The 27,669-nt window shown below is 38.4% G+C and overlaps 7 protein-coding genes across 13 annotated transcripts; 3 read left to right on the top strand and 4 right to left on the bottom strand.

Annotated features, from left to right (window-relative positions):
• Window positions 1-4,389: 4,389 nt before the first annotated feature.
• On the top strand, window positions 4,390-5,292 carry LOC132200588 (cytochrome c oxidase subunit 7A, mitochondrial-like). The gene is made up of 3 exons (XM_059626179.1): window positions 4,390-4,551; window positions 4,907-5,023; window positions 5,085-5,292. Exons 1-3 carry the CDS (start codon window positions 4,537-4,539, stop codon window positions 5,223-5,225), a joined length of 273 nt encoding a protein of 90 aa, XP_059482162.1. The 5' UTR covers window positions 4,390-4,536; the 3' UTR covers window positions 5,226-5,292.
• Window positions 5,293-5,295: 3 nt separating this feature from the next.
• On the bottom strand, window positions 5,296-7,003 carry LOC132200585 (inositol polyphosphate multikinase). Its single transcript, XM_059626175.1, has 5 exons — window positions 6,732-7,003; window positions 6,498-6,674; window positions 6,283-6,407; window positions 6,097-6,232; window positions 5,296-5,696 (listed from the first exon to the last, which is right to left on the bottom strand). The coding sequence occupies exons 1-5, from the start codon at window positions 6,826-6,828 to the stop codon at window positions 5,401-5,403; spliced, it is 831 nt and encodes a 276-aa protein (XP_059482158.1). The 5' UTR covers window positions 6,829-7,003; the 3' UTR covers window positions 5,296-5,400.
• Window positions 7,004-7,184: 181 nt separating this feature from the next.
• Window positions 7,185-8,089, bottom strand: LOC132200589 (small ribosomal subunit protein uS14). Of its 2 annotated transcripts, XR_009442168.1 has the most exons (3): window positions 7,915-7,957; window positions 7,471-7,570; window positions 7,185-7,289 (listed from the first exon to the last, which is right to left on the bottom strand). XR_009442168.1 is itself a non-coding variant. In XM_059626180.1 (2 exons), exons 1-2 carry the CDS (start codon window positions 7,974-7,976, stop codon window positions 7,465-7,467), a joined length of 168 nt encoding a protein of 55 aa, XP_059482163.1. In that variant the 5' UTR covers window positions 7,977-8,089. The 2 variants fall into 2 exon arrangements, 1 of the variants encoding a protein (XP_059482163.1); XM_059626180.1 differs by lacking the exon at window positions 7,185-7,289 and having other exon boundaries at window positions 7,465-7,570; window positions 7,915-8,089.
• Window positions 8,090-8,124: 35 nt separating this feature from the next.
• On the top strand, window positions 8,125-15,884 carry LOC132200580 (serine protease gd-like). 5 transcript variants are annotated; one of them, XM_059626166.1, is made up of 10 exons: window positions 8,125-8,380; window positions 9,803-9,960; window positions 11,150-11,299; window positions 11,436-11,902; window positions 11,954-12,169; window positions 12,291-12,412; window positions 12,828-13,001; window positions 14,605-14,767; window positions 14,818-15,036; window positions 15,095-15,882. In XM_059626166.1, the coding sequence occupies exons 3-9, from the start codon at window positions 11,157-11,159 to the stop codon at window positions 15,027-15,029; spliced, it is 1,497 nt and encodes a 498-aa protein (XP_059482149.1). In that variant the 5' UTR covers window positions 8,125-8,380; window positions 9,803-9,960; window positions 11,150-11,156; the 3' UTR covers window positions 15,030-15,036; window positions 15,095-15,882. The 5 variants fall into 5 exon arrangements, with proteins under 5 accessions (XP_059482149.1, XP_059482146.1, XP_059482150.1 ...); XM_059626163.1 differs by having other exon boundaries at window positions 8,125-8,384; XM_059626165.1 differs by lacking the exon at window positions 8,125-8,380 and adding an exon at window positions 9,112-9,169.
• A 333-nt stretch (window positions 15,885-16,217) lies between these two features.
• Window positions 16,218-19,007, top strand: LOC132200582 (transcriptional adapter 2B). Of its 2 annotated transcripts, none has more exons than XR_009442167.1 (11): window positions 16,218-16,378; window positions 16,581-16,678; window positions 16,737-16,796; window positions 16,851-16,992; window positions 17,048-17,256; window positions 17,649-17,721; window positions 17,778-17,934; window positions 17,993-18,200; window positions 18,314-18,361; window positions 18,562-18,706; window positions 18,767-18,909. XR_009442167.1 is itself a non-coding variant. In XM_059626168.1 (11 exons), exons 1-11 carry the CDS (start codon window positions 16,372-16,374, stop codon window positions 18,917-18,919), a joined length of 1,305 nt encoding a protein of 434 aa, XP_059482151.1. In that variant the 5' UTR covers window positions 16,218-16,371; the 3' UTR covers window positions 18,920-19,007. The 2 variants fall into 2 exon arrangements, 1 of the variants encoding a protein (XP_059482151.1); XM_059626168.1 differs by having other exon boundaries at window positions 18,309-18,361; window positions 18,767-19,007.
• A 1,178-nt stretch (window positions 19,008-20,185) lies between these two features.
• On the bottom strand, window positions 20,186-22,116 carry LOC132200587 (endocuticle structural glycoprotein SgAbd-8-like). Its single transcript, XM_059626178.1, has 3 exons — window positions 21,956-22,116; window positions 21,200-21,324; window positions 20,186-20,624 (listed from the first exon to the last, which is right to left on the bottom strand). The coding sequence occupies exons 1-3, from the start codon at window positions 21,962-21,964 to the stop codon at window positions 20,360-20,362; spliced, it is 399 nt and encodes a 132-aa protein (XP_059482161.1). The 5' UTR covers window positions 21,965-22,116; the 3' UTR covers window positions 20,186-20,359.
• Window positions 22,117-26,314: 4,198 nt separating this feature from the next.
• LOC132200586 (endocuticle structural glycoprotein ABD-4-like) lies at window positions 26,315-27,669 on the bottom strand. Its single transcript, XM_059626176.1, has 3 exons — window positions 27,514-27,669; window positions 27,321-27,448; window positions 26,315-26,716 (listed from the first exon to the last, which is right to left on the bottom strand). Exons 1-3 carry the CDS (start codon window positions 27,523-27,525, stop codon window positions 26,443-26,445), a joined length of 414 nt encoding a protein of 137 aa, XP_059482159.1. The 5' UTR covers window positions 27,526-27,669; the 3' UTR covers window positions 26,315-26,442.

The raw sequence follows: 27,669 nt of genomic DNA, 5'->3' as shown, positions 1-27,669 counted from the left end.
GGGAGGCTGAAAATTGGATCACTCTGCGCTCATCGATATGTGCATGAAAGAGGACCTTTTCGCGGCAGCCCGTGAAAGCGACGAGTGCATATAATCTGCCAATATTGATACCTGCGCTTGGAGCATCATCCCCTTGGGGTGGCTTTGCTATTCCGAGCTAGGGGGGTGCACACGTAATCGGCCAATCATGAATTGCGCAATAAATAACACACGCGTCAATAAAAAGGAAAACATCAAGTTTTGTTAAATCTTTTGTAAAATGTAAACTACACGAAACTTTATCGTTTATCAAGGAGCTTTTGTCATCAAAACTGAAAAAAGGGTAATTAAAAAAAGGGCTGAACACATAAACCTGCTTCATGACCAACGACCGCCTCTGAGATAAATAAAAAATGTAAAATTTAAAAAAAAATTGTGGTGATATAAACTTTTTTATTCTTTTGACAAAATTTTTTCCAAACAAAATATTAAATACAATTTAAATATAATTATTTATAAAACGAGATGAATTTAAACTTGTAAAATATTTATAAATCCAAATAATATAATTAATAATTATTTTAATGATTTGATCAATTATTACAAAATTATAATTTTAATAAATTATATTGACGAAAATTCAAATCAGAAGCAATTTCAATTATTAAAAGTTCAATTGTCACTATCAATTCACAATTTCTATTGTTAAATAAGCAAAAATTAATAATGATTCTAAATAAACCATTACCAAAATTATTAAATTAAACAGCTTTTGTATTGCAAGAGCTAATTATCTAAATAAAAAGTTGAGAAGATGTGCTGTAGCTTTTAACATTTATTTTGGAACAGAATTAAAATCTCTTTAGAACGGGGGCTGCAGGTTGTACAGGGGGGTGGATGGGGGTTGGTGAGAATCTCCGCTCCAACAATATAGATGTTGATCGACTCTCGAGCGTTGTTTACTCACGAGTCCGCAGCCAGATTTAATTATACGCGGCGAGGAAGAATAAGTTTCGGCAGAAAAATTCGAGGCCGCGAATCTGCATAAATTCGATTTGACGCCCGCGATAGATTTGCATAAAAATTTCAATCGGGGATTATTATTTGACGCCGGCACACGTGGAGGATGTAATGTGTATAACGAGAGGGTTCGAGTTTTAGGGGTTAGATGTGGAAAAATTTCGGCGCGGATGAATAATGAAGGGAGTGGAGGAGGAATAACAATACAATAGTAATGAGTTTTAAAGGATGCTGCGAAGAGGGAAAGAAAAGTAAAAAGAGTGTGTGTGAGCGTAATAGGGGGAAGGGGTGGAACGAGAGGGGGTTGTGGGCAGGCAGGGCGGGCGGGCAGGCAACTCATATACACAGGGGCTGCTCATGTCTTAACTTTTTCTCGCAAGCAAGCGAGCCCGGCTGCTGGGAATTCATTAGTGGCAACTCTCGAGCTATCTCTCTCTTCTCCTCGCTTGCGCTGCCATCAATACTTTTTAAAGCAACCACCCACACATCCACCCCCCGTTCGTCCAACGAGCCGGCGCGAGTATAAATTAGCAAAACTGCTCTCCTCTTTTTTTCCGCTCTTTCTCTGCTGCTGCTCCTGCAACACAAAAGAAGCATTTCTTTTATTCAAATTAGGAAACATTATTTATTTTCTGGCTCGCTCGCTCGCTCTGCCTTGTGATGCGCCCTTGATTGCTGCTCGCCTCTATTTTCTGCTTTTTCTGCTCTTCTCGCATGGAAATCCCTGCTTCCTTCAGCATCTTTTCGCTCGCAGTCGTCGCGTAATCAAAGAGGCCGCGCGCGCGCCACCCGTGCACCTAGCTTCTGTCTAATTAGCGGCGAGACGCTCGGCCGCACCAAATTGCACTCTCTCTCTCCCATTACGACTAGACCTCATAATCACCGTCTTCATTTCAAAAACACATTCACTCACGACAATTACTTTTTACGGAAATTTAATTTTCCTAAAATTATTATTTTTTTTTTATCAATTTATTGGCAAGGTTAGATTTTTTCATTTCATGGTTGAAAGAAATATCGAAACTTTAAATAAAAATCAAGTAAAGTTTTAACCTCAGTATTGCGTTACGGGGCAGTTCAGGTAATCCACATTTGAAAAACGAATAGATTCAAATATTTCAATTAAGAATTACCAGTTTTAATAAAAAATTGATTCAACTTCTCAGGAGTTGTTAAGTTCAATTTTATAAAAAATGGAAACATCTAAAAATTTCAATGTATTCGACTAGTAATTTTAAAATTGAACGTAATATAATAAATTAGCAAAATTTTATTGATCATATTAAAACAGATGAAATTTCCTTGAAAATTCTTAATTGCTGTTTGAATGAAGCGGATAATGAAGAATAAGTAAAAGTTTTTAAATTTAAAAAATATTTGGCTTATTTCTGTACAACAAGAAGTGGTATATCTTTAATATCTGTGCCTATTAAGACAGTAAGAATTTGAGAAACTGATAATTGACAGACTAGTTTGCTATCCACACCCAACAAAGCTTAGAGCTGTCACCGCTCTAGTGTAACGTTATGGGAAATTTCTTAGAGCGGTGTCCGCTCTAGTGTAACGTTATGGGCTTTTTCTTAGAGCGGTGGCTGCTCTAAGCTTAGAGCGGTGGCAGCTCTAGTGTAGAGAGTTCACTGCTCCAGTTCGCGCGGCTACAGGCCTGGAGATCGTTGGGTGCACACAATTTCTAGCTTTGAAAAAGTTTCAAAATTGGATTTTAACAATAAGAAATGCGACGGGACAAATAAACAGAAACAATAAAAAATGTAGAAGTGAAAAATAAAAGAGAAACAATGAAAATAGAAGTGAATTTTTATGGCTACATTTACTGTCATTTCTAGTTAAGTTTTTTAATTTTTTTAATAGGACGTAATACAAGATACAACTTTGCTATTAATTTATCTCAAGAGGATAAACAATGCTGCTGGTTTTTGGAATTTTCTTTTCAATAATTCCGTATTCCTCCATAATATATTGTATTGGTCTGAAATGAAGTTAATGAAAAATTCACGAAATTAACATCACAGTAAGCAGGATAATAAAATCGGGTGTAGACCACATGAAAATTTTCCTTTTAGGGAAGTTTAAAAACAAAGATTAGGTTATAATTATAACTAAACTTTTCCCACTCAGTCAGTGCAGGTACACCGATATTAATGCTATTCCATTTGTTAAGTATTTATTTTGTGCAGGTTGAGTCAAAAAGGAAAAAGGTTTACATTTTAAAACGTAGTCAGCGTCAGCATATTTGAAAATTTGAAGTCGGATTTCAATTTAATTTAGATATTATTTGTATTTATTTTTGTCCTTCTTCATATGCAAGATTGTATTGAAAATTAAATCTTTTATATTTTAAAATCTCTTCAAAAGTATGATAATATTTGCCGCGGTTTTAAAGCATAGAAACTTTTCTGCAATTTCGAGACTTGAATTAAATGTAATGGTCATCATTGCTCTCGGTAAAAGGTGCCCTGCGCGTCAAACGTCAAACTGCACCTCTGATAGTATTATTATTATTATTTTATGTTGGTCGCGTCTCGGTCGCGCCTCATTTACCTGCACACCTTTATTTCGCAGTCCCACTTTTGGCAAATGATCATTTTTTTCCTCCTTTCCTCTGCTGCTTTTTGTCAAGCTTTGAATCTGGAATGCTGGGGGGAGCAGAGCAAAAAGCCACCGACCGACCATTCAGCAAAGCGTGCGAAATAAAATAGGCCCGTGGCAAAAACTAGTGCACACACAATCTCAGGTGGAAACTTTTATTAACAAAATTCTCTTTTCACGAATAAAAAAATTATAGTCGTCAAGTTGAATTTCTTTTGATTTTATTACAATAAATTGCTTTTTTTTAAATAAAATTTCATCATTCCTTCTAAGTAAAAAAGTAATTGCAAGGTTTCTATATATAAAGAGAAAAAAGAACTCCATTGCGATCGAGGTTTATCAGACAACAAAAGTTTTGCGCTGCCAGCTCAAATTACAACCCCATTATGCTCTCAAGCATATCAAGAGTGCGTCAGGTAAACACACGCACTTTGAAAAGAAAAAATAGCTTGATCAATACCCCTGTGCGAACAACTTTTATGCATAATTGTGCTGTGTCACTCACACCATATATATCATTTATCACAGATATATAAAAATAAAATTGACAAAAAAAAGTTCAAGTCAAATAAGCAGTTCATTTTTAAGGAGATGTTGTGTAAGTTTTAAACTGGGCATGAATTTTTAAATGACGTTGAGTAGGAAAATTTCACTTTTTTTTATTCCTCTCGTTGTACTCACAAATTGCCGCGGGGTAGGATCTTTTAGTGCGAAAATTTTGTAGCTCGAAATCTGCCCTAGCTTTGATTGTTGAGCCACCTGGCGGCCGAAAAGGTAACTCGATCGTGTTCCGGAAACGCGTTCGGCATTCGGAACGAGAAAGTCGAGGAACGGACCGAACCTCTTTGCTCTTGTCCTGATTCGTCCCCGATCGAAGACAGCCCTTGCGAAAACCCAATTTCGGCTGCGAATTCAGCTCTTTCTTGCAAAATGAGTTTGCTGAAGGTAAAGTTTCCGGCTCGGGGTCGAAGGCGAAGAGGTCAAGGTCACCTTGGAACCTCCAAAGCCGCGCTCGAGTCGTTTTTTCGGCCGCCTTTCCGTTTTCACGACGGACGTTGTTCGAGTCCTGTCACGAGAATTAGATTTAGATTAAATTCAATTTAAGTACTTATCGAGTGCTGTGTTTATTCTCATTACGTTCCGTACTTTAATCTTTAACGGGTCAAAGATGTAATAAATTATCTTAAAGAGCAGAATTCTGTTCAACTTTTGCTGCATGAAATGAATTAGCAAAGGAAGCCCTTTGATTTTTTTTTTAATCTCTTCTAAATTTAAAATAATTTTATGACTCTTGTTGCAGAATTCCGCTCGTTTGGTGCAGTCCGTCAGACGGATTTCCTCTTCCAGCGTGAGGAGCGAGAAGATCCAGTACTCGCCCGTCGACCCCAAGTTTAAGGCCCTCCAAGAGCACTTCCAGGTTGGCTTTTGTTTGACTTTTAAGAATCGAATATTTTCTAACGAAAATTTATTTCAAACAGATTCCCGACGGCACTCTGATCCACGTCAAGGGTGGCTTCACGGACCAGCTGCTGTACCGCACCACCGTTTTCCTCACCCTGATCGGCATCGGAATGGTCGGCAACCTCATCTACAAACTCAGCTTCCCCAAGAAGGCTTAGATAGTTTCCCCAGCCGTTGTTGATAATGTGTAAATAAAATAATGAAGCACTTCGGTGCCCTATAGCATTTACGAAAACATCTTTTTCCCTTTTCTCAATATATATATTTGGCTTGCGCTTTAAAAATACTTTGTTTTTCCATTTGTAAAGAATACAGGAATGAATTTCGTGGGAATCAGCAGGAGTCGGCGACGTCCTGCAACACCTGCACCAGGGTCTGTGCGCCGGCCACGTAGTTGGCGTCCGGCTGACCCTGGGCGGGGAACACGTGGGCAAAGTCTATCATGTTGACGGTGGCGAGCGGAAAGGTCGAAAGGGCCTTGGCGTCGTACGCGATCAGGATCGAACTCGAGTAGAAGTGGAAGTGTCGCTGCTCCTCGAACCACTTGACGATTTTCTTCAGTCTTTCCAGGATGTGCAAAAGCGTTTCTTTCCCTCGCTCGTGAGACAAATTAAAAAACGTCTTGAAAGCTGAAATTCATTAAAAAAAATTAGATCAAGTTTCAGGTGGAATACGAGTTTTGTGGCCACACAAGGACTTAATAAATTTTTATAATTTCATGAAAAATACTTTATATAAATAGCAAAGAAAACTTAATATATCCATTGAAACCCAATAACTTTTGAACTAGTTACCATATTTTATCTATCTGATAGCAATTAATTTAAAATTGTAAGGAAATTTATGCCTTTTCAATATATTTAAAAATAAGCATTATAAAAATAAAAATCAGCACTTATTTCAATTCAGGATTTGAAGTTCGAATAATTTTATAAAAATCAAATTTATTTTGGGTGAGCAAAAATCACTCAATTGACCTTTTTGTGGTACAAATGTAAGCATTATTAGACTTTAAAACAAAATAGGCACCTGTAATAACTCCGTCAGGTGCCAGGCTCTTCCCGTAGTCTTTCCCAAACTTTTTAAACTCGCCTGAGGTTGCATCGTAAACTTGGAAGCCCGGAATGCAGAATCCGTAGCTCTGCTTCAACAGCGAATACTTTTCCTAAAATTTTAATGTCAACTTTCAGCTCAATGCAATTATGATCGGCAAACCAATTCTTTCTGCTTTTTGGACTCGCTGGCCTCAGGGTCCCACGTCTGCCTGCCGATCTTGATGTCCATGACGCAGGGCTGCACCATGCCGTGGGTCACATTGCTCAGCACAATGTAGTTGACCCCTGAAAACTTGTTGCAATTCAGAAACCGTATTAGTCTGCTTTTGAAGAAATTAGTCTCAAATTGAAATTATTTCGAATATGAGGCATTACTGGAGTCGTTCCACGTGAGGATTTCGGTGCCGTAGAACTCGGGCACAAGCGACTTCAACTCGAGGAGGACGGGCTCGTTCGACGAGCTCACTTTTCGGTAAAAGTCGATTTCCATCTTGCCGTGCTGCTCCTTTTCCACCGGCTTCAGCACGTACCGCCCGCTTTTCACCAGCAGACCTGAATGATTTTCGATCAGGATAATTCAGGTGGTCAAAATTGCAAAAAATTACAAACCAAAACTGTAATTCTTGTTGTCGCACGAGTGGCCTGCCACTTGTGTTGACAAATGCGTCGTGCCCACGGGAAACTCCCCGTGCTCCGGATTGTCCATTTCTTTCTTTTCTCGCAATATATTGCTCCTGAGTTTTTACTTGTTCAGAATCAGTTCGGCGACCATTTTGCAAAATTATCTCAAAGTTGCACAAAAGACAAATTGTCAGCGATTCTGGTTCAAATTGGTTTCAAAAATATAAAGCAGGTGCTCTGGGTGGGGAACAGAATGGGGGCGTGTCCATTCTGACCACCTTTTTTATCCAAATTAATTATTTACATTGTTGCAAGTTACTTTAATAAATTTTTTTTTTCAATAAATTTGTCTGTGTTTACCTCACAATATCATCTGTATTTTTTTTCAATCTTTTCTACAAACAATTTCAGTCCATGTAATTTTAATTGAAAGCTTGTTGGTTGGTCTTTTCAAATTATTTTACCGACATTTTATTAAATGATACAGAAAACATGGTACATTAAATTTACCGCCAGTATTTTTGTTTGGAGTCTCAATTAGTTCAGCTGCAACAATAGCAAGAAAATTTATTAGTTTTGTTTCAGGGAAGACAATTATTTATTATTATTTCCTTTAGATTTAAATTTTAGATTATGAATTTTCTGAATAAAAAAGTTTGGCTGTTTAAAAAATCTAATTAGATGGAAACAGCATTTTACTTTTATGATTAAAATAATTTGTTTATACCTTCTTGAAGCCAATGTCGCCGGCATATTCTCTGAAGCACTGTCGGCAAAGGTTGAGGCCGTACTTCCTGATAAGACCGTGTCTGTTCGCACAGGCTCGGCTGCAAGAAGCGAAATGACGATTAAGATTAAGACAGGTCTCAATTGACATAAGCAAGGTTTTAATTGACGAGGAGAAACAGCCCAAGTGCTGTCAACCAAGCAAGATGTCAACAAAAAGTCGTGTTTTCTAATGGCCCAGGTCACTGACCTCCCCAATTATGGCTTAGAGCCTTTAATTTCACAATTTTCTGTTTGTCTGGACAGGTTTTAGTGACCGAGAGCCTCGAATTAAAGCGACTGGAGAGTAAAACTGTCGGACAAGGTGGCTGGAAATGCACCACGTGTACGGCGAGCGTGTTGAGCCGCGCCACTTTGGCGTCGACTTTGGCCGCCGAATACTCACCAAGATCTCGATCCCTGGCCGTATTTGCGAGGGTGCGAGTACCAAATGTTTTGGAAACCCATTTTGACTTGACTGGAAGGTCAGTGGAATGAGAAATCGGCGAGTTTTAGCGAAAAGCCTGCAATGGCCGCGATTTTCGGGAACCAAAAGAGCTGCGAAGTGGCGCTGAAATCGGCGCGGCGAAACGGGCAACTAACGCAACCAAGGAAGTCGACGTACACGCCCATTTTTCCGAACGCCACGAAAAACACTAAAAAAAACAAACATTATTAAAATCGAACGTCAAAGTCGCGGTCGGGTCGTTCGGCGGCGTCGGCACCTGGTCGGCGCGGTCAAGTCAATGTGGTCGCAGGACATGACCACGTGACGCGCTTCGGCGTCGGTCTTACTCATTGTCTAAGACTTGCTGTCTGTCGACAAGCCGTCTCTCAGATTCACGACAAGAAAACAAGCTGAGGGTGAATACGTAGGTGTGTGTTACTATTTTATCCATTACTTGTATGATTTTGTTTTTATTCATTTTTTTGGTCAAAACATCTTATCGGCCTGTGCCCTCTTTATAACTGCTTTTGGTATATTTATATTATTTAAAATTTTATATATTATTATTTTTTTATCCATTGTAACATAACTTATTTTATAAAAAATTATCCATCATTTAACATCAATTCTATAGACGAGACTTTTCGGTCGCACAAAGTTGAGACGAGTCCGGTTTATTTTTATTTTTAAGGTTAATTGCTGTTGGAAAGAGAGAGGTTTATTTTAAAAAGGATCAAATCGTTTGTAATTTAATGGGGGGAATATATAGAAAAATTAAAAATATTGATAATGTGAATTAAGATATCTAATTAAATCGACAGATATGAAGTCTTTTAGCTTGCTGCAACTATTTTTATGTGTTTCGGTGCATTTCGGTGTACATTATTTCATGTATTAATTTTTTTGCAGAGTCTTTGACTCCCGAGCACCATTGATCGGCGGTCGAAGTTGTTATTTTATGTTATGCATACACGTACTTAATAAATAATCATTTTAAGGTCACAATCCGAAAGTCTAAGCTAATGTATCGTGCCGTGCAAAATTTGAATTGAATTATCTTGTGGCGCAGTTAGACTTTTGCCCAGGTTCGACTTTTAGATCAGAATTCCCGACAATCTGATGATGTCATTCATTTGAAAACCTTTGAACTGTAAAAAGTACAGGGATGGAGAGAAACATTTAATCAAACCAACCAGGCTCATTTGAACTGCCCGTAAGTCACATATAATATCCATCAAACAACAAACCAAGAATTTTGCGCTCGCACTCGTGCTTGGAGTTTTGAAAATATTTGCACTCGCGCTCTGCGCTCTGATTTCAATTTTTTTCCTAGCTTTTCTAGAATTTTCCGGGCACTTAAAAAAAAACTGCAGAAATTAATTTAAAAAAAACAGTTGCAGTCAATATTAAATCCTCTATGGGCAAAATTTTGTCTTATAAATTTGCCTTTTTGAATTAACCATCAAATTTTTGAATAAAATTTCGTTATTTTTGGCTGAATTTGCAAGTTTCGACCGCTCTGCTGAGCGCATTTTTGAGTGCCATTTGTGCTCCGCTGAAGAGTGCAGAGCGCCCAACTATGCAAAAAAAAAAAAAAAAAAAAAAAAATTGGACAAATTTTTAACCTTTGACATATCTTCTAAAGCAAAAAAAGCAACTCGCACAAACACACAATACTCAAAATTTAATTAAACGAAATTAATGTTTGCTCATTTCTGCACTTGAACCCACCGAAAATATTTATTCCGGCTCAAATATCGTAGCTCTCCACCCTACAAAAAGCGTTTATTTGCATGCAAAAATCCTCTCGAACTAAAAGGTATGGTATCTCCCTTCCATATTTTAGCTCCAATCCTGAATCTGTACGACGAGGAGATTGGACTTTAATTCCATACCTCCAAGCCGCACCTTGGAGAGGAGAGGCCCGTCAGGGGAGCTCTGTGAGTCAGCAGCGGCCGGTCAAAGGGCTGAGCGAATTGTGACCATTTCTGGTTAATTTTCTGAGTGAGTCGCCTCTTAAAAGTTTTTTGAAATTTTGAACAGTTTGAAAAATTGCGTCAGCGGCTGAATCCGCGCCTGAAGGCATGGATGCGGCCACTGGGAGCACCCTTAGTTTCTGATTTTTTTTTTTTTAATTTGAAGTGGGGCACTCCGATTTTGATGAAAGTTGGTATGCAGCTAGTACTACCCTGAGTGACCCTGAAACGGCTATTAATTTTTACCCAATTTACCCTGGAATGCTAATTTTTTTCAAATACTAATAAAACTTAGGCAACAGAAGCGTCCTCTGCGTGTAAATATTTTGCCCAACTTCAACTTTCCAATTTCTAATGTAATTATAAATTACTTGGTTTTTATAAGCAAAAATTGAAGAAACTAAATTTGACACAAATTAATAGCCGTTCTGAAGTACCCGAGAGTATTGTAAATTGCACACCAACTTTCATGAAAATCAGGGTGCCCCCTTCTTCAAACCTTTGTGAGATGATTCATCGATGACTCATTGACTTTCACCATGAGTTGGTACATACTTGGGGATAAAGCCAAGCTCGCTGGTATCGGGGGTGGAAATAACGTTGATTTTCTTCAATGATAATTTTTGAGATTTTGGATTTTGCAAAATTGAAAAAAAAATCATTACGACTCTTGGTTATTTCCTTCCCGTCCTTGACGTCAGCGGCAAAATCCGCAAAAGTAACAAATATTGCGAGGCGAATTTAGTTTGATTTTCTTATGAGTTTTAAATGGACTCATTCTTGAATATTGGTCAAGTTTCAAGGTAAATTAAAGTTAAGGTCTTCCGTTTGAGAGGTGTAATATCTCGGAATGTAGATCTGAAATTGCAGTGAGGTTGAAAAACAACTCTGTGATTTAAGTATTAAATTATTATTGTAAGTGGCTTTTGTGTCGAGGTGCTAAAACGGTAAAAAATTAACTGTCTCGTGATATAGAGTTTCCTTGTTATTAATCAATTTTCCATTATTTCCAAAGAAAATTTAAACCTTCAAAAGTTTCTTCACAGTTTCACATTCATACATTTTACTTATTTAATATTAAGACGCATGGAAACTTTTGTCTGCCCTTGCATTTTATTTATTTTTCAAAACTTTGAACATATTTTAATTTTTTGTAAGAAATTTACAGTGTTTTTAAAGTGGAAAGAATTATAAGTGATCAATAATTATTATTTCAGTTTGGATATGTACTTGGCAACAAACGTCGTGATTTTGAATGTGATGGACAAAGATGATGTAGCAATGGAAGAACATTGTTTTGTTGGTGAGACAGTGCCACGATTTGCCACTTTTCAAGAGGGCCAAAGAAATGATGCTTCTAAAAACACGTGAGTTACATTTCAATATAAAACATGTCAAAATTATGATATATTTAAAAGAATAAAAAATTTGGATGTGTTTTTTGTTAAATCTATTGACATAGAATGTTTGAGCGGAATGTAGAGTAATAAAAAATAATTTCAGGATGAAGGAAGCACATAAAGTGGCCTTTTTAAATGAAGGCACCCACCAGACCGAAGGATTGTCACTGACGCCACTGTTGAGTGAAAGCCAGGACTACTCTTGTGATCATCCGGAAGACCTCAAAAAACCTCCTTCTCAGCAGACCCTCTCCAACAGCACAAAGCAAAGAAAGACACCAATAATTTTCATCATCATACTTGCACTCATCGCCTGCAGTTTAATTCTGATTTGTACGTGGCCGTTCTTCATTTCACCGTTCATCGATTTGGTGTTCAACAGTACGGTGTCGTCCATCAATCCGAAGAAAAACATTTTGGCGCTCAACATTACGGTGTCATCACTGTCATCCATCAATTTGGATTCGGAGCAAAACATCAGGGTGTCGTCCACCGAGCCAGAGTCTGTCCATTTAGAGCCCTACACTTTATTGTCGATGCCAAAAATCCTGAAACCAAAACCAAAAAAAGGTATACTTTCTAGTTTGCTGTTTGATTATTTGCAAATTTCAAAGTTTCCAGATTTTGGTCCGAATCAAAGTTTTCCTGGCTGCGGACTACTAGTGGGCCGAGGAAAAAGAGAGGCCATAGAGGCGCGTGGGTTTGTCATCAGTAGAGAGAATGCGGTCAGAGGTCAGCACCCTTGGCATGCGAGTATCTCCGTGCGGACGGAAACAGGATTCGTCAATGAAGATTTTTGCGGCGCAACCCTCATTTCCAAAAGAGTCCTTGTTACAGGTCCGCTATTTTTATTCTCGTCTAAAGTAAAAATTGCAGAATTTTTATATTTTTCCTACAATTTTAAACTTGCACCTGACTTGCACGTTTTTAAATTTTTATAACACAACAATATTTTCAGCTGCGCATTGTTTTTTTGACAAAAATGAAAAGAAAATTGAAGCAAGTCATGTGGAGGTGACGCTTGGAATGCACAACCGATCAATTGACAATGAGACAGAGCCTTGGCAACAGATATTCACGGTAAAAATTCTTCAATTTTTTTTTTGTATTCTCATGAGCAACTGCAAGAGTCTTTCATGCAAATCTGTTTTGATGAAAAATATTATTCTCAGAACATGAAAATATTTTGAATATTTGAAATTAATTTGCGCCTTAATTCAAAATTTCATTTTAAATTTTTCTCTATCATGTAAATTAAAATAGCAGAGGAAAATTCAGTTAAATTGTCAAATTCCCAACAAATATTTCTTTTTAAAAAAAATCAAGAAATATTGTGGTAATTCTGCTAAATGCTTCCTTTCTCATAATTTTTTGGTTCTTTTCTATATTTAATTTCCAGATTATTCAATCTTTTATGAATTTTTAATTTAGGACAAGACATTCAGTTTAAATGTAAATTGCGGTAAATTGATTACCAAAAATCTTATTTGCTCAGAATTTGAGTGTAGTGGTGCACCCAAGCTTCAACCACACCAAGAAGGACTATAAAGATGACATCGCCCTGGTCATCTTGGAAAGAGAGGTCAATACCACCACAAAGTATGTGCGGCCTATTTGTCTCTGGAATGATGATTACGAGCTCAACAAAATTTCCAACAATTATTTGACAGTAAGTCTTAAGTTTAAATTTTTGCTCCTTTTTTATTAAAGTGCGATTCTTTCTGTTCTCACACCCCATGCCCAAATTTGAAGTTAGCCGATTGAGATTTTCACAGCATAACAACCATGACTTAAAAGCAACACCCCTAAATTTTTTTGAAAAAATTTCCAAAATTGCGGGTTTAATGGGACATTTTGAAAAAATTAAAAAACCTAATTTTCTCGCGTTCTATTGATCGTAGAACAAAAATCCGGGTATGGTTGAATTTGTCTTGACGATTTCTACAAGTTTGCTATAGAGTAAAAAGTTGTAGGTCAAAGTTCAAGGTCATTTTTCATGACCTCAAATTTTCAAATACAAATTTGAAAATGGGCCGCACGTTTTAAAAAAATTTTGAGATTGCCATTCGATTCCTCATGAAATTTTACATAAAATATGTCAAAACTGGAGTGACGTTTTTCTTTGTTAAATTTAAAAATAAAAAAGAATCGAAAAGAATATTAAAAAACGTGGTTTTTAGTGCCTCCGCAGGCAGGGTCAACATTATGATCGCTTTTAACGTCATCCCTGATCATTTTAGGTAAAAAGTGATAATGACAAAAGTTAATGCCCACGTCAAGCCAAATCGAATGGTGTATATATTGATGGCATTTGGTGACCTTCAGGTCAAAGGTCACCCAAGTCGGTGACCTGAGGTCACCTGATCTGGATGTGTGATACGTACTTAAAAAGGTCTTGTTGAGAGGATAATTTTGGTCACCAATTTTTGGTCTGTACCTCAACCACAAGCCGATTAACTATAATTTTAAAATTAATTGTGTTGAAAATTGTGCATAGAATTAATGAAAAACACAATTAATCGGTTTGTGGTTGAGGTACAGACCAAAAATTGGTGACCAAAATTATCCTCTCAACAAGACCTTTTTAAGTACGTATCACACATCCAGGTCAGGTGACCTCAGGTCACCGACTTTGGTGACCTTTGACCTGAAGGTCACCAAATGCCATCAATATATACACCATTCGATTTGGCTTGACGGGGGCATTCACTTTTGTCATTATCACTTTTTACCTAAAATGATCAGGGACGACGTTACAAGCGATCATAACGTTGACCCTGCCTGCGGAGGCACTAAAAACCACGTTTTTTAATATTCTTTTTTATTTTTAAATTTAACAAAGAAAAACGTCACTCCAGTTTTGACATATTTTATGTAAAATTTCATGAGGAATCGAATGGCAATCTCAAAATTTTTTTAAAACGTGCGGCCCATTTTCAAATTTGTATTTGAAAATTTGAGGTCATGAAAAATGACCTTGAACTTTGACCTACAACTTTTTACTCTATAGCAAACTTGTAGAAATCGTCAAGACAAATTCAACCATACCCGGATTTTTGTTCTACGATCAATAGAACGCGAGAAAATTAGGTTTTTTAATTTTTTCAAAATGTCCCATTAAACCCGCAATTTTGGAAATTTTTTCAAAAAAATTTAGGGGTGTTGCTTTTAAGTCATGGTTGTTATGCTGTGAAAATCTCAATCGGCTAACTTCAAATTTGGGCATGGGGTGTGAGAACAGAAAGAATCGCACTAAATTATAATTGGGGAAGGTGGTCGGCTGGGGGTATAATTCCAACCTCGAGCAGCCGGACATACTGAAAAAGGCGACTCTGAAAGTTGCTTCGTATGAAGAGTGCTTTGAGAGCGATCCGAAGTTCTTTTCAAAATTCATGCGCCCGACAGAAAACTTTTGCGCCGGAATTCCTCAAAATCGTGAGTTTTCTTATTAATAAATAAAAATTAAATTAATGAGGAATTTGCAGGGACGAGTGCATGCGTAGGAGACAGCGGAGGAGGACTGACCTCCTACGACCGAGATGCAAAACGCCATTATTTGCGTGGCGTTGTCAGCATGGGCAAGTTTGAGGAAATATCTAATATTATTACTTGCAATCCTGAGTACTACTCTCTCTACACGGACGTCACCAATTACATGGACTGGATCATTGAAAACTCCCCCGACATCAATCTATAAACAATAGGTTTTTAATGAGCACGATAATGAAAAAATTACAATCTTATAATATTTTATTACAAAAGCTCAAATTCAAATGCCGCTGGTGTTTGAGCAGGTAGTGTTGCCGATGATCGTACTCCTGCAGCACACCGACCTGGTCTTCTTCAAGAGGTTTACCCCCAGCTCTAATGCGCAAGCTCGAATCATCTAGGCAAAGTGCTGTGCGGCAAAAATTTCCAGCACCCCTGTCTCCCCAGGTGAGGAGCTGATTTGGTTGCCGCTAGGAGCATTCTCCAGCGACCTTCAAAGACGGCAATGTTGAACATTTCGGAACATTCTGCTCCATCTGCAAGAAGTACTTCTATATTCAATTCATATTTATTTCAGTAAACTTGAATTTAAACGTCATATGTGTATTTTAAGTACATACGCCAATTCAAAAAGTACAGTATTCTGTGATATTCAATATGCACTGTTGTGATCTTATGTAAGACGCACAAAATTTGACTGCGGCTCTCTTGGTTGAAAACATTGCCTTTCAATATCCCCCATGTATGTAGTGTTTTTGCATTTATATATTGTAGTTATCGGTAGTTAATCATTGTTTATTCTTCACAAAGTAGTCGTACATGAAATCAGGAAAAAATTCATGGTTGCGGTTTAAAAATTACTTCACATTATGTTTTATGCCAAAATATATATTTCCTGTGCTTCATGAAAACTTGTTGTTATAATATTTTTATTATTGTCTTTATTATTTCAAGGCACAATATTGATCCAAATTATAATCTTGCTTTTGGTGCGTGTATGAGCATCAATATCAATTCAATGTTAATATTAATATCTCAATACCTCGCTAAATTTTAAATATCAAAATGACCAACAAATTCATAGAGGAATTAATGACTTGATAGTTTTCATATTATATGTACAAGTTCATTATAAAATTTCATTTTGTTTGGTTGGTATTGAAAGTATATTTTCCACCAACATTCCGTGCATATAATTTTAATTTTTATTTCTTTTTGTAAACCTTCAGGTTATTCGAAAACCAAAAACTAATCGGATTTACCAATCAATGAATGTCAAAGTCTAAATTTTTATCTATGAAAGAGTAAAATCTTAAATTAACCCTAGTTTTGAAATCAAGTTGGTGCAAATAAACACAGCAACGGAAACTGATGTGTCGTGCAAATAGCAACATTGACGGGAATCAGGAACTGGTAACCAAGAAGTCTTGCTGGTAACGGCATCTGCGCCAGTTTGGATTCCCGATTTTTTTATTATTTTGATGAGGAATTAGGCGAGATTAGGCCGTTCGACCGATCAAATCGCATGCCTGGGATCGCCAAGAAGCGAAATGACTGGTGAGTTGGAGGGATTTGACCCGATCGGGGTCATTTTCGTCGTTTTTCTCGCGGTCAATCGCTATCGCACCCATCTGTGCGTTTAACATTTATGTTTGAATGCAATTCCGTGCACATACTTTGATAATACCGTGCGAAAGTAAACAGTAGAGCAGCAGTTCTTTGACCTTTGCAATTTAAAAAAAAAAAATCTTTTTCTTAGATATCTTCGCCAAACATTCGTGCACCCACTGCCAGCAAGATATCGAAGGACTGAAAATCAGGTGCGCTACCTGTCCGGACTTTGATCTTTGTTTACAAGTGAGACTTAAAAAAATTAAAATTATGCAGGTTTTGAATAAAACTGGTTAATTTGCAGTGCTTTGCGTGCGGGGCAGAAATCGGCGGCCACAAATTCAACCACCCGTATCAGTTCATGGTAAACCAAAACGGCAGCTCTCAACCTTCAAAGATTTTAATTTGTGAGCTTCAGGACTCTGGTACGGTGAGCGTGTTCCAAGGCAAGGGCGGTTGGTCGGCCAAGGAGGAGATGAGGCTGTTGGACGCCATAGAGCAGTTTGGTTTTGGCAACTGGGAGGACATCAGCAAGCACATCGAATCCAAGACCTCCGAAGGTCCAGACCCGAATTCAATGAAAAATCTCAAGTCAATTTTTGTTTCAATCCGCAGAGGCCGAGGAGGAATACGTGACGCACTTCTTGGACGGCAACATCGGCAAGTTCACCTGGCCGAGCGCCCTGAACCTGAGACCCACCCTGAAAGATGTGACCGAGCCCTGCGAAAGCAAAACCTATCCCTTTGGTAGACCTCCTATGGACGTCACCAAAGAGGAAGCCACCCTTTTGGGTTACATGCCTCAGAGAGACGACTTTGAAAGGGTAAAAATTAATCAAGTCGATCCAAACACTTATTACTGATTAATGTCTTAAATTTTCCGATTTTGGCATTTCAGAAATTCAAAATTTCATTTGAAATTATATTACAAATATCAAAATTCAACATATTTGTTAATGAAATTTCTTTTTAAAACAACTATAGCAAAATGACAGTAAAATTTTACATTAATAATTTTTAAATTCAAGTCAATTATTGTTGTTTTTCAACATTGTTGTTTGGATAATTTGAATTAGGACCTCAAATTTAAGTTTGTATTTTTAACCCCCAGTAAAATCAACTCAAGATATTAATACTCATTGTATATTTAATTTTTTTTTTAATCATTTTCAACCTAGTTCAAATTTTCAACTCTTTTTACATTCTTTTTCTGCAGGAGTTTGACAATGACGCTGAAACTTTGGTTTCATCCCTTGCTGTGAATGCTGATGACGACGAGCTCGAAACAGGTTGGAAAAGCCAAATTATAACTTTGCCTTGGTCATTAATTTTGAAACACTTTCAGCTCTGAAACTGACTCAAGTAGACATGTACACAAGACGACTTCGAGAGAGATCGAGGCGGAAAAGAATATCCAGGGATTTTAGTTTAGTGACTGACTTCTTCAATGCTGCCAAGAAGGAGAAACCCTTCCAGAAGAAAAAGATTTCCAAACACGAAAAGTACTTTTTTCTTAGCAGATTTTCATAGGATTGTTTTTATTAAACTTTGCACTTTCAGGGAGTGGAGGGAGTCGCTGAAAATATTCATTCAGTTTCACACGAACCAAGAGTTCGAAACCATGATCTCAAATCTGGTGAAGCAGGACGAGCTTCAGCTGCGGATCCGCGAACTTATCAAGTACCGAAAGAACGGAATCACACGGAAGGAGGAGTGTTTGCACTTCGAGCAACAGACCACGCGGCGCCAGTTGTGGGGAAAGTCTATTGTAAGATTTTTCTTTCCTCCTCCACCCTGCTACCTTTGATTTGACCCGCTTTTGTTTTGATTTTGCAATTCAATGATTGAGAACGGAAACTAATTTGTGTGTTCCTAGGATAGCAGTCATCCCATCCACTCAGCTCTGTCAACTTCATTATCAAAAACCGAGTAAGTACCTGTTGTAAATTCTGTTCCTGAATTAAACCTCCTTTGGCACTTTGATTTCCGTTTTTGCGATTGATTTAGCCGTAGAATCGCTAAGCACTGTTTTTTTGTTTCTTTGCTAACTTTGGTGGTTGTGTGTGAGTGTGCTTTTATTAAAAACCGAACAGACTGGGTTCAAACCAAAGGTCGTATTAAAATTGCAGAGAAAAAAGAGGCGGAGGAAGCTCCTTATCCAGCGCAAGAAGGGGCACACAGCCCTGCCAAAAATCCGAAGATAACTCGGACGAGGGTGCTTCGAAAGCGGACGATTCAAACGTCCAGAAATTGCTCTCGAAAACGGAAGCGGAAGTAATTTATCGAAGGTTACGCCAGTCTGCGTTTTTATTAATTGTGTGAAACGGTTTGCAGCTCACTTTGAAACTGGGACTTCTGCCCGTCGAATTCATTTCCATTAAGTCGAACATTCTGCAAAAAATTCGCGACCGCAACACCACTGAAACGTTCAACGCGTCGTGTGCCATTGTACAGCACTTAACCTCAAAGAATTTAATCTCAACCTAATCCGCGTGAAGAAGTCATGAAAAGAGTTTTTATTTGTAGTTATATATTGCGTAAAAATATAAATCACTTGTTTTGGTTTTGAAACTGACTCGACCGAAAGTTTTTATTTGTCACAATACAAGGTTTAATTTTTAAAAGTTTTTAAGACTGAACAAATATTAATATAATATTAAGAATTATTCTTCAAAGTCTATAAATGGAATTAGCTAAATGATATCTGATAGATATTAGAAGAAATGAAGATGATAAAATAATTGGTTAATTGCCTTAAAGTAAACAAAAGTTTAATTATAAAGCAGTGAAAATAGCATGCATGATAATTAAAGCGTAATAAAATTTTACAAAAAAGAATTATAAACAACCTTAATTTCTGCTATTAAATTGTCTATTCCAATTTATACTTTATAAAAACGTGTGGCATCAGGCCTCAGACCAAACTGCTTATGGTGCGCGCTTTTTATAATATGTTCGATTTGACTTGCAAGTTTGAAAATGCGAGTATATATTCTAAATCCCGTCCAAATCAATACCTTGCATTATTATTCAAAATAAATACGTTTTTGTATTCTATAGCTATTAGTTCAAAACTTTAAAATTGGAATTATATTTTAAATACTTGAAGTACGAAGCTAAATTTTAGCATAACAGTCCTTATAAAGTAATACAATAGTGGTGCTGAAATTTGCTCAAAAGACAAGTTGTTTATTGTAAATCAATGGATTACTTGATTAAAAGATAATGGATCGGAATCCATTTGAAAGGCTGCGTATTCTCACGATCCGATCGTATATCTGCGGAATCGCTCAATTTGTGAAGAAAACCTCTTAATTGGAAAGAGCATCGCACCGAATTAAGACGGCAACGAGCCGCCGCCGACCAACATTTATGGCCACTTAATCAAAGCCCGCCGCTGTAAACCAACGATGCGGTTTCAAAATTCCTCAAAGAGCATCTGTTGCTTCTAGGTTTTCCTGATTTCAGCAAAAAACGTTGGTTGCGCAACGCTGCCGCAACAACAATCACCGCGCGCTGCGAAATAAAATAGCATTTAAAAGAAACAATGGAGTGGCAGACGAGACGAGATAATTGCGAGGCATAGGGCACCGAAGGTGCTGACTGGAAAGTCGGTATCTGCCGTGACACCACAATTAATTTGAATTGATTTTGTGTGAGATAAGCAATAATTTGGCCAGCGGCGAATTGAGAAACGACAAGACCTTGGGGCTAATTTAGATTCGTGGGAGAGAAATAATAAGACGCAGAATGTTTTCGGTTTGTATTAAATAATTATATTATATTGCTTGGCATTTGTAAATATTTTTATGGTTTTCACATTACTTTTCAACTCTCATATATATATATACACGTTTTTGGACAAGTCTTATTGGCAACACGCGCGAGCAATACAATAATTGTTAACATGCAATAATGGCGCGCCGTCTACTTCTGCTGCTGCTGGGGAGGAAGGGTGGCGAGGTAGTCAAGGGCGCGCTGGATTGCGGGAGGGATGGGAGGAGGGGTGGGGAGGTGGTCGCCACGGGGCTGGAATCCGTTCTCGTCGGCGATGTAGGTGACGGTGATGCGCTGGCCATCAGGGGCGGTGTACGAGTACGAACCCTCGGCGACCTGAGTCTCCTGCTCGGGCACGCCCAGGTTCTTCACGTAGCCCTTCTCGTTGGCCACGATCTCGTTGCCGGTCTCGTACCTTCAAACACACAAAGACAATAGTTATAGCGTAGGGGAAGTTGCGCTCAGGTGACTTCTAGGGCGGAGGGAAGGGAAATCCAGGGTAAAGTGCAGGGGAAGGTAAAACGGGTTTTCAGAAAACTTTCAGGGTAGAATAAAGATTTAGGAGAAGTGGATTCTAGGGGTTTTCTAAAGCGAGGAGAGGCAATTTTCAGGGTAGGAAGGAATAAAACGGGTAGGGGAAGATAATAAAGGGAATTTAGGATTAAGGAAGGGAAACTGAGGAGGAAGGGGAGGGACTTTTCAGGGTAAGGAGCGGTAAATTGAATGAGTTTGTTTCACAAAAGGAAATGTAACTTGATTGTCTGCAAATTTAAAATAATTGTTGTGAATAAGATATTGATTTTTGAAAACTGATATTTTATGAAGTCATCTAGTTAGAATCGCTTTAAAATTTAGCTGTAGAATTAAAATATGCATAATTGAAAGGTCTATGCGGGTTTTTAACTTGCTTAAAGAAAACAACAATTGAAAACAATTTTTAAAGATTTTCAATAGTTAGGTGATGAAAATAATAATCGTTGAAATACTTACGCCCATTCGTAGGAGCCGTCGTGGTTGACACCCTCGTTGTCGTAACGCAGGATGGGGATGGGGGTGGTTCCGTCCTGTTGGGGTCTGGCGCTGACGGCCACCAAGGCCAGAGCGAGGCACACTAACTGCAATCAGGCAATCGACCAATTATTAATTATACACTTTGTTTCAACGAAATTTCGCGCTTCCTACTACGGCGGGTGAAGTATTAGCAAAGTGCCATTGACGTGAGAGAGGCGATCAATCATCTCTCGGCGCGAGTAATCCCTCGTTACGCAAGCGGATTGTGAGAAATTCGCACGCGTTTGCGGTTTGAAAGTAAGTGACTTTTGCGCGAGGTGTCAGTGGGACGCGAACATAATATTGAGTCTCACAGGAACAGCCATAATAATAGAAGAAGAATCATCGCGTGTGCTCACAATTGCGAGGAGATCGCACCGCCAGATTAGCGTAATGAACGACGCCCACGTGCACGCGGAGAAAGTGAAAGATTCGATGAATGGGACACGACACAGTTCCAAAATGCCACCGGGTTCAAAAAGCAAATGCGGAAAACAAAAGTGATAAATAATGAAATTTTGAGCGAACAAAAAAGGCGATTCCGGGTTTCACGAATTGAACAAAAAAAGTTAGTTAATATGCAAAAAAAAAGAGTTTGAAAATGTGTATTCCAAAAGCGGCAGGCACTTTTCTGAAAGCACTGGAAAAGCAGCACAAATAATCCATGTGAGAGCGGCTTAGGCGAGATGTACGCACCAATTTCATGTTGAGGGAGCGGGTGGTGTTGACTGATGTGCAAGCCGATAGAACTAACTGCTCATCCAGCGAGGGATACCTTATTTATACCAAAATCCGGCGCGCCGCAGAAGGTAAATGTTTGTTGCCCGGCCGATCGTATTGCTTGTAAATACATTTCTTGAGCGCGAAGTGGGGGAGTGACATCTTCAGCGCTCGGCGGCTGCTGCAAACTCCCACCATGACATTCGAAATTCCTTTTGCAATATTGCAGGGCAGTAAAAGCTAATTATGCATCATGTGTGTGTGTGTCACAACAACAATATCGCTTGTCGCTCAAAAATCATCCTTGGTCCATTCGGCCTGACCAAATGCTGCACTTTTCTCGCTCCTTTTGTGCCGAAAACGCCAAAAGTCAACTTGCGCATAATTCGTGCATTAATTTTTATTGGCCGTCATTAAAGTCGAATTGGGAGAAGATGCTCTTTGAGCGCAGAATTACCTTGCAGGCTCTTGCGAGCCTTGACTATCACCGCAATCTAAAATCTTCTCTATGTGGACAAAACTCACGTTCTAATCTGCAGAAGGTTGATTCTGTGAGAACAATTTCCTAAATCATTTTCGAATTACGTGTGAATTGGTTTCTCACAGAACCAGGAAAGACCTTGGGCAAATTTTCAAATCTTCATTATTGAGGAGAGGCTTTTGCTGAAAATCGGCCTGATTAATTTTGATGGTAATTTTTCTCTACATTAGAATTTTTCCAAGGAGATATAAAAAGAAAAATTTTAGTCATTTAGAGAACTGAATTTTTGAAATTCAACATCGTTTCTTATGTGAATTTTTACTCGAAATTGACCCGACCAAAATTTACAAACATTTCACCAAACCACGCTCATATCACTCCAATTAAGATGAGAAAAGAAAATCAATCAGTTGACAAAAAAAAAATTACATAGAACATTATGGGAAAAGGTAGAGAAGTTTTATTTTCAGTGAAGATATCGTAAGCTCCTCGCTGGAAACAAAGGAAAGTGCAAAAGTGTGTCTCTCTCTCTTTATCTTTCTATCGTTTCTTTTAATTGAGCAACTAAAACATTGATACATAATTAATAGTCGATATGCGTGCTCGATGTTAATTACCTCAGCGGGACGTGTAATGCAAACCAGTTTGCACACTCGGTACTCGATCTGCTCAAGTGGCGCGGGTCGTCAATGGGCTTGTTCGCCGCGCGGCCACCGCGATATTATGAATGAAAATCGTGCTATTGCTGACACGCCCAGCCGCGAATAAATCACCGCCTGATGGGTGAACCCGCGAAACAACAAGTTCGTCGACTTCTTAATGCTCGCCAATTCCATCTAATCGCCTCTTAATTATTTGCAACCGGCGGCTCGATGTCATTGGGCGGCCGCCTGCCTTCAAGAGGGAAATCAATCTTCCTCCTCGCTGAATGTGACATGAATTTTTACTTAAATTAACTTTTATAAATAGTTTGCGGCCCATCTCGACGCGAACCTCACTTGTTTGCCAGGATTTTTGCCAGTTCTTCACATTTTTTTCTTTCTCATTTTGACTTGATTTGTGAGGAACAGACAACAATTAATATTATTTGTTAAAGTGGTTTCCTCGTCTAATTTCAGTAAAATGAATTCAAAATTTTAAGCTGCGGTTCGGATATTAATCAAGAAGAAATCGCCAATCTGAAAAATGTCCACTCCGGAAAGAAGCAAATAAGAAAGTAAATTGGTGTGGGAAATTCCGATAGAATTTTTAATTCATTAAAAGCGTTTCTAAAAAAAAAGGGCAAGGTATTTTGGTCCTCTTGAAACTATTCCTGGTGACCTGATTTTTCAAAGATAAAATGTGTCTCAAATTATGCATTTTCAGCAATTGCGCATGATTTTGATGTTGGAGGAACCTTTCCGAACAATCAGATTGCTCTATTAGTATTATTAATCTTTTTTTTTATAACCAATCTCACAGTGGTCCAAAATTTAATAATTAAGATCTGAGCATTCCAATGTTATTATTTTTTTTTATATGCTTGTCAATTCCACTGAAATATTTATCCCTGGTTTAGGTGATCATATAATTTTTTAAATAATTTTTCTTTAATTTCCAGTGGAATTTGTATGTTTCTCCCTAGGTATGGTGAATAAACTCTTAATTCACTCTTCACTCTTATATTTTCACCTGCATTTTTTTATTTATTTAAATCATGTTTTATATAGTTAGTTTTTAGTTAAAAATTCTAATTAAATATTTTCTCATAAATTTTATTTTTTCTATGAATGTGTAAATTACACAATCCGTTAGCCAAGACTCGAAATGCTTTACATAATTTGACATTTTCTTTATTTAATGCGACTTTGACCCAGAAACGCTTTGATTTTCCTTCTAAGTTTAGAACGTTAGACTTTTCCTGCGAGTCCTAATTTGAAAATCAATTCGCCCGAGGCAGGATGACATTCTCTGTGTGTATATGAAACTGGTAAATGCCAGTTGTTGTTACTGCACTGTGATCATGCACTTTAATTAAATATTCCCTGCTCGTCGCCTTTCCTAAGAAGAAGCCAGAAGAAGGAGATTTTTTTCAAGCTTTCACGCGTGAACGGCTCCATATCGAGTACGCGGGAGATTCGGGGGTTGCGCACGCTTGATCCGCAATTTATTTTGCTGCAAAACTCCTTCCTGGTGGTTTCGTCCCGAAAAAACGAGTCAGACGAGTTTAAAAGAAAGGACAAAAGGAAAACGAACGCGCGTGACATTTAAACAGGCGTGCGATTATATATTCATTTTTGTGCGTCAAGTTTCTCGATGCGGCGGCGACACGAAAAGAGGCTTTTTGTAATAAAATATGTTGTTTGTTGTGCGAAGGTCGTCTAGTGCGTAAACGGGAAGGGTCAAAGGTGGCGCGCCTGCTGCTGGCGTTAGACAGGTGCGAGTTGGCACAGCGATAATCGCTATTACAGACACACTACAAAAATTCAAATTTTAATGACCCCTAATCGCGCTGCTTTTCGTCACTCGAAGCAAAAAGCAGCGACTTCATGACTAGCGCACTTTTTGCCGAATTAAAACCAGCAGCCATCAAAGTCTCGATTTCTCACAATCAAAAAGGTGCAACGGAAGCGTGACTTGCAATAAAACATCAAATAATCAAATTTGGAAAAAAATTGCGTTCGGGAAATAGATTTTGATAAATAAATACATTCGTTTCTAGATTTCTGAGTGACCGATTGGCTGAAATTGCACAATTTTCAGCGCACAATATTCAAGCAAATGAAAGTGATCATCCGTTACGAAATAAATATTTTGAGCCTTTTCTCTTCCTTTCTTTCTGGTTAGAAGGAAAATTCCATTAGTCAAAAGCAAACGTTTCCTGCTAATGACGTGACTCTCCTCTTCTCTCTCTGACGTTTCATATCTAGCATCTGAGCAGGATACAATGTTTAATTAAATAAACAAGGTAGAAAGAATGAAAAAAATTGCGCGTAATTGCGCCTCGAATTTGATGCGGTAGCAAAACCGCAACGACCTACGCTTTTAGATTATAGGAAACAATTTTGAGAGAAGAAGAAGACGCAGGAGGCTAATTTGGGGAGACGCTCGTATCCGAAGGTTAATCAGCTCCTTCTTCTTGCTAGAAAAATGTATTTGATTTTTATTAATATTTTTTATTATTCACAAATCATTTCAATGGAGAAAGAACAATTTCAACTAAATAAATAGCAGACAGATAACGAGGAAAGAGTTAAAATAAAGATCATCTTGTCCCAACACAGATGAGAACATCAATTTTCAAGTGAAAAGGAAGCAAAGGTTAAAAAATAACTTGTGCAATTATTTAAATAAAGGAAAGTTTATTTTTACAATAATGTTCCCGTTGATGTTTGCAAACACAATCAAATTTAAAATCAAACAGTGCCGAGAGAAAAATTGATGGGGAGCGCAACTGAATAAAAGTCATTGTTGTGCAAGCAAAGGTATAATTGGGATATTGACCTCGAGAGGATTCGCGCCTGATCAAAGCAAAGATCTGATTGTGTGACATTTGGAAAACTGGGAATAGTCAAGGTTGGTTGTTTTGGGACGACAGAGAAGAAAAGGTTGACCAACACCGGCGGCGGCGGCGCAGACGGAGAGACGAACAGAAAGAAAGTGCGCGCGCTCTGGCAAGAAAGAAGTTTGACCGCAGGCGTGTGACGCAACGCTAATGTCAAGATGAACTTGCCAGATTACATTATACGGCGCGGCGGCACCTTTCCGTGACATTTAGAGAAAGAAAGGCAGATTCCCAGTCTTCAGGTGGCTGCTTAAGGCCAGCCGGTTTGTTCGGGAAGAAGAAGGGTTGAGGAGAATGAGACCAGTTTGCCTTTAGGGTTCGACTGATTTAGGAACACAGAGGTTTTTATTGCTTTTCCTTAAAAAATTAGCAGGTTTTTGTTCTTTTCGCGTAATATACATTTATGCATGGATGGGTGACGATTGCAATCAATCAAATTTACTTCTTCTGCGCCTGGGGGGGTTGGGACGCGATGTAGTCGAGGGCGCGCTGGATGGCGGCGGGGATGGGGGGAGGGGTGGGAAGGTGGTCGCCCTGGGGCTGGAATCCGTTCTCGTCGGCCACGTAGGTGATGGTGTACTGCTGGCCGTCGTCGCCGGTGTAGGTGAAGCGACCTTCGGCGACCTGAGCGTTCTGGTTCTCGGGGTCTTGGCTCTGGATGGGCTTGTTGTAGCCGGTCTCGTCAACAGAGATGCCGTTGGCCGTGTCGAAACTGCCAAAAAAATTAAAGTGTAAACGTCATGCAAATAAAAGGAAAGTGAATTTGAAGGTGGAAAGAAAGTGTGCTGAAGTAATGTCTTATCTGAAACTTTCATTGTTTCAAATTAAGAATTTGAATTCAAGGGATCTGTAATTTCATTTTGGCAGAAAAAAAAATTTGATTGATGTTAAGTTTATTTGATAAATTTTAATTACTTTTAATTGGGCTGATATTTAATGAAAAATTAAAAAAAAAATCAGTTTCCAGGCATAATTCAGGCTAATTTAGGCCATCAAGTTCATCATGTTAGTGTAAATGTAATTGATACTGCGCAGAAGTGTCCAAATGTCATCTTCAGATTTACGCCTTTTAAATCAAATTTCAACCTTCGATTAGGAAACTGCGCAGAACTCTGCCAATAAATTCAATAGAAATCCTTTGAAAATTATTTATGTGTTATCTAATGGACTGTTGACGTTAAGCAGTCGATAATTTAGAGACAAAGAATCAGATAAAATATAATTATGGGCGTAAATATACGAAATAAATTAGCTCTGCGGGGCAAAGGTCGAGCTTTCTTTCTTTGATTTTTATAATTGTTGAGGTTTTTAATTACCCGAACTTGTAGGAGCCGTCGTGGTTGACACCCTCGTTGTCAAGGCGGAGGATGGCGATGGGCTCGTCGGCGCTCTTCTGTTGGGGGCGGGCGGAGGCGGCCGCCACAAGGGCCAGGCAGATGGCGAACTGGAAAAGTGGAAAAGTCGTTAGCTATGGTGCTGCTGGGCACTGCTGCTGTGTGGAGCGCCTACCTTGTACATCATTGTGTATTGAGAATGAAAGTGTCCTGCCTCTGGATCCCCATGAGCGGTTTATATACGGTTAAAGGAGCCTCTCCCACCCCACCCTTTTTGTGCTGATCATCTTGAATTAGCGCTCTTTAGTTGTATTAATGCTCTCGCTGGAAC

Source organism: Neocloeon triangulifer, unplaced genomic scaffold (genome assembly GCF_031216515.1).
Source record: "Neocloeon triangulifer isolate White Clay Creek 2 clone unplaced genomic scaffold, ASM3121651v1 ptg000014l, whole genome shotgun sequence".
NCBI lineage: Eukaryota > Metazoa > Arthropoda > Insecta > Ephemeroptera > Baetidae > Neocloeon > Neocloeon triangulifer.
This window is presented reverse-complemented; position numbering and strand designations above follow the sequence as displayed.